We start from the raw sequence: 10045 nt of genomic DNA, 5'->3' as shown, positions 1-10045 counted from the left end.
GAGAGAGATATTCTTTTGAAAGTTTAACCACTTCAAACTGGTGTTCCTATTCTCATTGTATGTCATTATTGTTACGATCTTTCAAATATGTTCACAATGAGGCTCAAGTTTATTGAACATCTATTTTCATATTGCCACTGTACAAAATTAAACTGATTTTGATGCTTTATTGACACATTTTGCTAGGAACGACCTGGAGTAAGACCCCCGGGAGTTCCCCACTTTAAGGACCACTGGTCGAGAATGTCATTTTGTAGCATTAAGATTTCCTTTTAATGAAACAAAGGACATTAATTAGAAACATTAATTAGAAAGGGTGTCCCTATACAATATAATAACCTACTTTCATTTTACACATTCATTCTTGTAGCCTATGTAGATTGTATAGTTCTCTCACACACGCACACACGCAACACAACACAACACAGATAAGCACATTATCAGCCAATTTGAGAATTCTGCAATGATCCTTTAATGATATTTACTGGTGGATTACCTCATTACCACAGATAATTAAATAGAAAAAATGTTTCATTTCCCCCGCTCCTCCCTTTCATTGAAGTTTTGAAACAAGACGGCTAATAATATGAACTTGCCTCTGTCTTTTGTCATGATAATCCTTTTCTTTTGTGAAGAAACATCACAAAACATAAACGGTGGAACACAATTCTTTATCTATTCCTTCTTCTATTCCCTGCTCAAACCCGTCTCTCTCACCACAGAAGAGGAATTGAGTTGAGTTTAATTGAATTTCCTTTTATTGTAGCATCTCTCGATCACAGCATGAAGGAGCCCTCACTGCACAAAGGAGTAAACAGCCCGGTGAAAAAGCAGTCTTTTAAGTTAGAAACCTGCTATTCATTTACTTTTACATTAGTTCCATCCATCGATCTGTTTTTCAAGTGGAGAACTGGACTGAAAGGGCACCGACTCGTCTAGTGTTTCATCTCCTTTGAGTTTTCTTTATCATTGTTAGCAGTAAAAACAAGTCTGAAGAAAAAAAATACTTCTCCAACTGGGATGACTGTTCGCGAATGGTGATATCTATGTAACATTTCTGTCTGGATAGGGCTGCAATTTTTCATTATTTTGTTTGTTGTTCACGTGACACGTTGTGAACTTGTAGATATGCTATTTTGGCTATTATCGATTAATCTTTTTAATATAATCAATTAGATCGATTCATTCTATTAACTCTTGCAACCCTAATCATGTGCAATTTATTGCCAAATGTCTGTCTGTCTGTTTGTCTGTGTTTACACACCAGACAGTGTCACAGCAATTCCCTCCTCATTCTCTTTTGCCCTTTATCCTCTCTCTGTCTCTCTCCCGCTCCGTCCTCCCTCTCTGTCTCATCCAGCCTGATCAAAGCCGGTAACAAGCCTCCTCCCCCCGCTTCCACGCCGGGCAAACCCAAGAAGGCCACCACCTTCCAGGAGTTTGAGAGCATCACCAGCGACGCCTGGGATGTCGGGGACGACGACGACGAGCTCCTGGCCATGGCGGCGCAGAACCTCAACATCGAGGTCGTCATGGAGACGGCCAATAAGGTGGTGGATTACCCCACGATCGTATTTGACTACATGACTGCAATTATCGATCATTTTCTTCTATTCACTTGATTACGTTTTCAATCAATAGAATAACCAAGAAGCGTGTTTTATTTTAATATATATATTTGAATTGAGAATTGAGTAACCACTTAAGTGTCATTTTATACTTCGTTGCACAGCGGTGTGGGTGCCAAAAATGGTTTAAATATTCGATCTACAAGCTCATAAGCCATCGTGATACGACATGTTGTGAGCTTGTAGATTGGATAGTTGTAGATTGGACACTTTTCCCCTATAATGGCATACCCAAAATAGGGATCGATAGATTAAATTGTCTATCAATTATGTTTTACAATCTGTTAAATGGATTAGTTCGATTAAACTGTTGTACCACTACCACTATACAGGTATAACACTTAATTAGATGCAGGTGGTTACATCCTGAGTTTGACAATGTCAGTACAAATACGTTCTAGTAACCTATCCCTCTTCAATGCAGTAATCCTCTCCAAACTCCAAAGAAACTTTCTCAATGTAAAAGAAAAGGGGTTCAAACAGGCATCAAGAGCATCTCCCCACTGTTGCCCACAGCGGAGCTGTAGGCTCTGTAATTATTGTCTTTCCAAAAGCAGCCGAGTACAAACCCATCATTACAAACAGTGGCATTGCCACGTGCATTGATACGGTACGCTTTCTTGTGGCTCTTTATCACCAGAATTGCACTGACTGTGCCATCAGTGCCATGACATAGCAAAAACATAAGATTAACTAAAATGATTTGTATGGCCAACTAGTGCTGCACGATTCTTCACAATTCTTCACAAAATGAGATTGCATAGGTGTCTGAATCTCGATCTCAATCTTTTTTTTAATTAATTGTGCAGCACTACGTCCCGTTGCAAAGTGTCAGCTTCTATTTTCACCTTTAAAAAAACATTTTTTTTACTTAACGTTTAGTTATGGTTATAATGGAAACCTAAACAAACAAAAAACTAAACTAAACATACAAAATGTCACCGGTTTGTGTTATGGAAGGTTGTGGGGTAACTGGGGTTACTGAACAAAGAAAAGAAAGAGCCTTTGGTCAGTGGGACTTCTGCTCTACAGGTCATAGAGAACCACAGCAAACAGCAGGAGAGACAGAGACTGGACGACCTGTTGGATCCCCAGCAGAGGGAAGAGGAGGAGGAGGTGGAGGAGGAGGAAGAAGAGGAGGAAGACGAAGAGGAGGAGGAAGAGGAGGAGGTGGAGGACAGGGGGAGGGAAGAAGAGGGGCAGACGAGCGGCCCCGACGTGTCGTTTGCGTCCGACCCCGGCCACCTGGGTGACAGCCACATGGTGAAGTCCCACAGTGACGCTCCCATTGGCTCACCTAAAGGTCAGCAGCACCTCACCTTATTCTTCCTCTTACTGTACATGCAGGCATTTCATTTAGCATGTTCGTCATAATCTTTTGTTCATCTGTGTTGAATAATAGCAGAAATAGCTGATCTACTATACATACTGTACATACATACTGTACATACATACATACATACACCTTCACTTAATGCGGCCCTCAGATTAACCCATTTAGGCCTGAGGCCGATTCTTAAAACGCCTCTAAATGCTGAGTTTTAATAATAATAATAATAATATCAGAATATTGATTTCAGCTGTTACAATTCCAAACATGAAATTTGTTTTGCTACGACAGTAATATGCAATGTGGCCCTCTGGAGTGAGTGTGGAAATGTAGTGGCCCTCTCCATCGTCAAAGTTGCCCACACCCTAGCTCACTAACCTGTTTTGGTCATTTGGTATTTATTTGGATTATGGGTACCAGTCATTGTCAGCCATTTCTTTCTATATTTAATTTGTTATAACTACCCTATGCTGTTTTGGTTTTACAATGCTTAAAATGTAAAGATAAAAATTAGTGCCATTCTTATTTCTTTCTTCCAATGTTCAAATCCAAATGCACAATGAAAACGTTAATCGCAATTGGCAATAAATCGGCAACTTATTACTTGACGATTTATTGCCAATTTATTTTTCCATAGTTCCATGGTCATTGTCTTTCCATGGTCTACAGCCCTACTTTCATGTCCACTCCAACGTCGTCCTCATGAAATGTACATTCCGGTTGGAATAACGTGTTCCTTCCACACGCTACGTCCAACCAGGGAAACTCCCCCCTGTCAGGTGTAAAGGAGCAACTTGGACACTCAGGCATGAAGGAAGCATGAGTTCAAGTCCGTTGCTCTCCCCTTGTCCCCCATATATGGGGACTAGGTTGGTGGAGGATGTGTAGAGCCCAGGATCACATTTCACAGGGGTGAAAAATGGGTTACAAAATCGTGGGATAAAAAATATATATAAAAAAAAAAGAAATGTACATTCCTCATTTGACAGTCAAATGTGTCTCTGCCAGTACACATCATGTCCTTAAAGCAACATTACACATAGTTAGAGGTTTGGGTTGTGTGCTTTACCATGTCATGCTGTGACCCCACATATTGGCGAGAGATCTCCAACAGTTATTCCATTGATTTAGAAATTGATATTCCAATAATAGTCTCCTGATTGACTTACATAGCACTGTGAAACAGGTCTCAAAGGCACTCTGTTAGCACAAAAGCGCGGACAAAGCAGAATCTGCCACTGCATGACATTACAAAATACGACACGACATTAACCCATTAAAACCTGGCCGATTCAAAGAAATGTCTGAAAAACGTATGTCTCCATTATCAGTGGTTCTCAAACCTTTTGAATGAACCAGATTGAATGGGTAAAAAAAAAAGCAAAAGGCAACTTCTGGTTGATTGGGTGATTCTTGTGCCTTTCAATTATATTACTTAATTTTACTATTCCCACTGCCAGACAAAAATGGCATACATTAATCCAACTGGAAACAAACAAACTCACATTTCAATTAAACTGCATTACCAAATGGTGTTCATTGGGTTTACATTTTGTACACTCTCAGAGTTTAATATACACTGAGGATGTTACTGCGTCTGTCTGAGAGAGGGTGTATGTCTGCATGTCTTTCTGCCTGTTGTTGCTTTCAGATCACATTGCAGCCAGAACTGAGCCCTCAGGCAAGTCCTGGTTATCTTCATAGAGAAGGTTGGCTAGCTGGCATAACCGTGCCACGTTATCTCCAGATCCACAGATATCTCTCCTCTCCTCTCCTCTCCTCTCCTCTCCTCTCCTCTCCTCTCCTCTCCTCTCCTCTCCTCTCCTCTCCTCTGTAGGAGGAGCACAGTTGAGAGCACACAGCTGTCCCTAGTCTTATTAGATAATGACACTGAGCATGGCTTTCATTAGGGTGGTTGTGTTGCTATCACACACGGAGGCAGTGTCCATGGGGACTGCTACTAGCCTCCGGCAGTCATCTGCAACAGTGATTCTTAACCGGTTTTATTTATATTTCATGGACCACCAGTTTGATATACATTAGACCCCGTTTTTATATCCTCTTTATCTCTGCGACTACCAAGCTACACTGTAAAATCCTCCGTGTTAATTTTGGAGCCAGGGCTCTACAATTGGTGGGAAAAACTAGACTTATATGAATAGGATCAATTAATACATGATAACCCTTCCACAGTAGTAGCTTTTTCATGTTCCTACATAATGCCTCATTTGCATATTTAAAATTTGTAAGTACTTCGTGTAAGTACTCAACTGGGGAAGTTGGTATGGTTTTCCCACTCAATTCATAATTAACGTTCCAATTTCGGAGCTCTGGCTCATGGACTAAGAACCAAAAAGAACTGACCCGGTTCCCATTGGGAAGCAACTGGTGGAAAAGGGAGTTACAGACCTCGTTCGTGACCATTTTGGTGCTTAACCCATTTTGGGCGGGAACCCCTTTTGGTGTTTTAAGTAATGGATGCCACGGCGTCAAGACGTATCCCCTTGCGATTCTCTTTTTAATATTCTTAAAAAATATTTTTTTTAATTTTCATCCATATTTTAAAAGTTCCTCTAATCTGGTGTACAGGTGATGACATGCACAATTGCACATTACATGCATAATATAATTACAAATTCTTTCTTTCTTTATAATGGGAGAATTGGCACTGAGGTGGCGCTGAAAGAGTTTTAAACATGCTATAATTTAGCTATTGAAATAGCAGATCTACAAGCTCATAGCGCACCACCGAGTGGGGCGCTACGAGCTTGTAGGTCTGCTATTTCTTTTTTTTATTGTGAAAATGTGGCACAAATCCTGACAAACTGTCAGGATTTAGATGACATTTTAGAAATTTCGACGTCAGGCCTAAATGGGTTAACTATCAATCATTAAGGCTGGGGACCCCTGGCTGGGTACCCCTCAAGGACCCCTGGCGGTTCCTCGAACCCACATTTAAAACCAGTTGTCACTCCTTCGCATATTCCGTTATGCTGTAGCATTCCATGCAGTATACTTGGACAAACGTTCTCTCTGTTCTAAAAATAACAATAAAAAAAGTGAATTTGTTCGTGTAAATCTTCAATTTAATTAAATAAGTCATAGAAATTGATTATATTTTAAAATCCCTCCTCCCAATAGGCCCCTGCCACAGAAAATAAAGATTCTCCTTACTGGCTTTAATGACTTATTTTCATAGTGAAAATAAAAAGGCACTGACTTTGCCCTGTTTTCTGCTCTCGTGAAAATGCATATTAATATGACGACGGTTTAACGGGTCTGTTTTTAACTTTTATCCACTGAAAGTTGACTAGGCTCCAGTAGTGTTCAGCCTCATACAGTTTAAAACTGGACCTGCGGGTCCATTCTTACACTTTAACGTTACATTAACACTTATCGAAGCTGCACTAAAACAACTACAAAAGAGCGCTCCCCTGATTTCAGCCAATCCTGTTTGCCTACCCAGGTCTCTGTCAGTCTCGGTTGTCGGGCGTAAGTGAAAACGCTTTTGTATACATCACTACATATAGCAGTGGTTCCTAAAGAAAACCGGGGGTCCCCAAATTATTTGCTTAATGTGAAACATTGTTTTCTCAGCACTCAACAGTAAACAAACCAACATACAGTATAAAGGTGTTTGCACACAGGTGCGTTTTTTCTGCCAAATATCGGAGCAAATTAAGGACGTAAGAAAAAAACAACCAATGTAATGCCTACAATTCCAAGTGCTTCTCCGGGTAAGGGATCCCCAGTTCAACATGCAAATCCAATTTGGGGATGACTGGATGTTGCATTCATCACATGCAGTATGGCGTTGTTGGTAAAGGCAGTGACACACAGTGAGTCAGCCATAAAAGACTACCAGAATCCACTAGATTCCCAAATCAACCTAAAAGAACTACAAGACAAAATAAAAACACTTAAAACAAAGAAGGCCTGTCGGGCAGACGGAATTCTAAATGAAATGATAAAATTCACCGACCTCAAATTCCAACTGGCCATATTAAAACTCCTAAATATCGTGCTCAGCTCTGGGATTTTCCCCAGCACATGGAATCAAGGGCTGATAACGCCACTCCACAAAAGTGGAGACAAATATGACCCAAATAACTACCGCGGGATTTGTGTAAACAGCAACCTCGGAAAGATACTCTGCATGATCCTCAACCACAGAATTCTAAATTTCCTGACAGAAAGCAATGTCCTGAGCAAATCACAAATTGGCTTTCTACCAAAATATCGCACAACAGACCACATTTACACTCTCAACACCCTAATTGACAACCAAATAAACAAAAACAAAAGCAAATTATTCTCCTGCTTTGTCGACTTCAAAAAAGCATTCGATTCAATTTGGCATGAGGGTCTGATGTACAAACTGTTGGAAAGTGGCATTGGGGGGAAAACCTATGACATCATAAAATCAATGTACACTAACAACAAATGCGCAGTCAAAATAGGCGAAAAGCACACAGACTTTTTCCCCCAAAGCCGTGGAGTTAGACAGGGATGCAGCCTGAGTCCAACACTCTTCAACATATATATCAACGAATTAGCAAAAACGCTAGAACAATCTACAGCTCCAGGCATCCTCTTGGCAAACACAGAAATCAAATGCTTACTTTACGCAGATGACCTGCTGCTGCTGTCCCCAACCAAGGAAGGACTACAGCAGCAACTCGATCTCCTAGACAAATTCTCCCAGACATGGGCCCTGACAGTGAACCTAACCAAGACTAAAATCATGATATTTCAAAAAAGGCCCAGCCGCCAAAACCACCAATTTTTCCTAAATACAATCCCACTAGAACAAACTAAAAACTATACCTACCTTGGCCTAAACATCAGCAGCACAGGGAACTACAACCAAGCTGTAAAGGACCTGAGAGACAAGGCAAGAAGGGCATTCTATGCCATCAAAAGAAACATCAAAATAGACATCCCAATTAAAACATGGCTTAAAATACTGGACTCTGTGATAGAACCAATTTCCCTCTATGGTTGCGAGATCTGGGGACCATTAGCAAACCATGACCTTGAAAAATGGGATAAACACCAAACCGAGACCCTACACACAGAATTCTGCAAATCCATTCTCCGTACCCAGCGAAAAACACCAAATAATGCATGCAATACCAAGACATCAGAGACACATACTTCCCACAGATTACAACCACACACGGAGATTTTGAAAACATGACCAATGACAAAAAACTCCCATATCTGCTGGGCGAAGTACAACAATGTGCGAACACAGCAGCAAGATTTGTGAGTTGCTGTGATAGGAGAAGGATATCAAATGGAACACAACCACCGTAAAGACTAATCATTGTGTATATGCCTGCACTATACCTGCATCGAGTGATCTTGAACATAGAAGTTGATCTATTGAAGAATCTGACAAAGTACATAATTTTAGTTTTAGTTTTGATTGTATTGCTGTATTGTTGTACTGTTCTTTCTGCTTTGGCAATGTAAACGTATGTTTTCTCATGCCAATAAAGCCCTTTGAATTGAATTGAATTGAATTGACACACTGAAAGCGTCATTAACGAGTTTGTGTATATTAGGGCTGGAAATGGTAACAAAGGCAGGGGCGGGCCTTCATGAAATGACCCTGTCTCGTCTCTCCACCCGTCCCCAGATGCAGGTGAGCGTGCCTCCCTCTACAGACAGCGTTCTCTGCCCCATCGGCCCACAATTCCCATGGTGGCCCGCATAGCCGACCAGAACACATCGGGCACACCGGTCATGACGGAGAGAGAGGCATCCCGCCTCGACAAGTTCAGACAGCTGCTCGCCGGGCCCAACACTGACCTGGGTAATGCATGCCCACACACACACACACACACACACACGCACGCGTGCACGCACGCATGCACAGACACATGCACACAGGGGCACGTGCACAGTGTATATATGGCAATATAGAGTATCTGTCCTAGCCCCCCCCCCCCTCTCTCTCTCTCTCCCTCACACCCTCTGCAACATTTAAATGACCGGCACATCATAGTTTGTCCAAAGACTTGTCCCTCTGCCCCAATGCCTGACCAATGCCCCAGAATTGGCAGCGACGATAGACTAAGACTCCTTCCATAGATTTTGAACCTTGGTCAAAATACTTTCCTTCCACTAGTCTTGACCTGTTTTCAACTGTGTCTTCATAGAATTGTTCCTCACAAATGCTCATTACAAAATGCCCCAATTTCCATCTACTCGGTCACTGGCTCTCATTGGTTGGCTGTGGACAGACAGTTCAGAAACCTGCCTACCAGTACCAATGACAACATTGATGGGGATTTCAGGCTAATACAAACTAACTCTTCATGGAAAGAAGCATGATGGAATACTTTGAAATCTTGTTTGAAATTGCCTGCCTACTATCTACATAGGGCCTAAATGGAAACAATACAGCACGGGCTTTTTTGGTGCTAAATGTTTGACTGTACTCTGTTGCTGTTCTTTATATTTCTGTCTAATAAACTGTACAATCAATCAATCAAACCAGCCTGCTTACAATTATGTCACTGGTAGGCAGGTTTCTGAATTGTCTACAGCCAAACCTGTAAGAGTGGGCAGACTGAAATTGTGCCATCTTACATTGGTGAGGATCAACTATATGAAGATAGGTTGAATATCTGTGAAGTGGTCCTTTCAGTCGTTCACAAAAATCTGGGAACCCATCAGCAAAAAAAGGAAAAGCATTAAAAGATAAACTTTTCTCTGTTTGCAATTATGAGTGTGGAGAGATTTGAATGCAACTCGACCTCTAACTTGCAGGAGTAAACAATATATTTATTGTTCGAGTACAGTGGGCACACACTCAGCCAGAACTGTCAATTCTAACAATATTTCACTTCAGTCAAAGATGCAACTGATTGTGAGTTAATTCTGGCAGCAGAAGTGGAAGAGATTGTCTCGACTGAAATTGCATAGCATGACGGACAAGCTCACACTGCTATTAGACTCTCTGTCAAGTGTCTTTTAAAAGGCTCTTCTGTTTGACTAGACACATTACTGTACAAGAGGTACAGTGGAAGAGTGGAGACCTACCTACTTCTGATTTGCAATCATCCACCCGGAACTA

General features: G+C 41.3%; 1 protein-coding gene across 1 annotated transcript in view; it reads left to right on the top strand.

The window, feature by feature from the left end:
* Positions 1–10045, top strand: part of tbc1d22a (TBC1 domain family, member 22a) — a gene marked incomplete at its 3' end in the record, with an annotated part of 129229 nt that overhangs the window by 13187 nt on the left and 105997 nt on the right. Inside the window, exons 3-5 of the mRNA XM_083758008.1 lie at positions 1361–1550; positions 2661–2931; positions 8603–8779. Of these exons, the coding sequence (XP_083614134.1) occupies positions 1361–1550; positions 2661–2931; positions 8603–8779 (638 nt within the window). The remainder of the gene's footprint in view (positions 1–1360; positions 1551–2660; positions 2932–8602; positions 8780–10045) is intronic.

The sequence above is a fragment of the Protomyctophum parallelum genome, assembly GCF_964188405.1.
Source record: "Protomyctophum parallelum genome assembly, chromosome: 22".
Taxonomy (NCBI): Eukaryota; Metazoa; Chordata; class Actinopteri; order Myctophiformes; family Myctophidae; genus Protomyctophum; species Protomyctophum parallelum.
The sequence above is the reverse complement of the archived record's forward strand: the minus strand, read 5'-3'. Positions and strand labels throughout refer to the sequence as shown.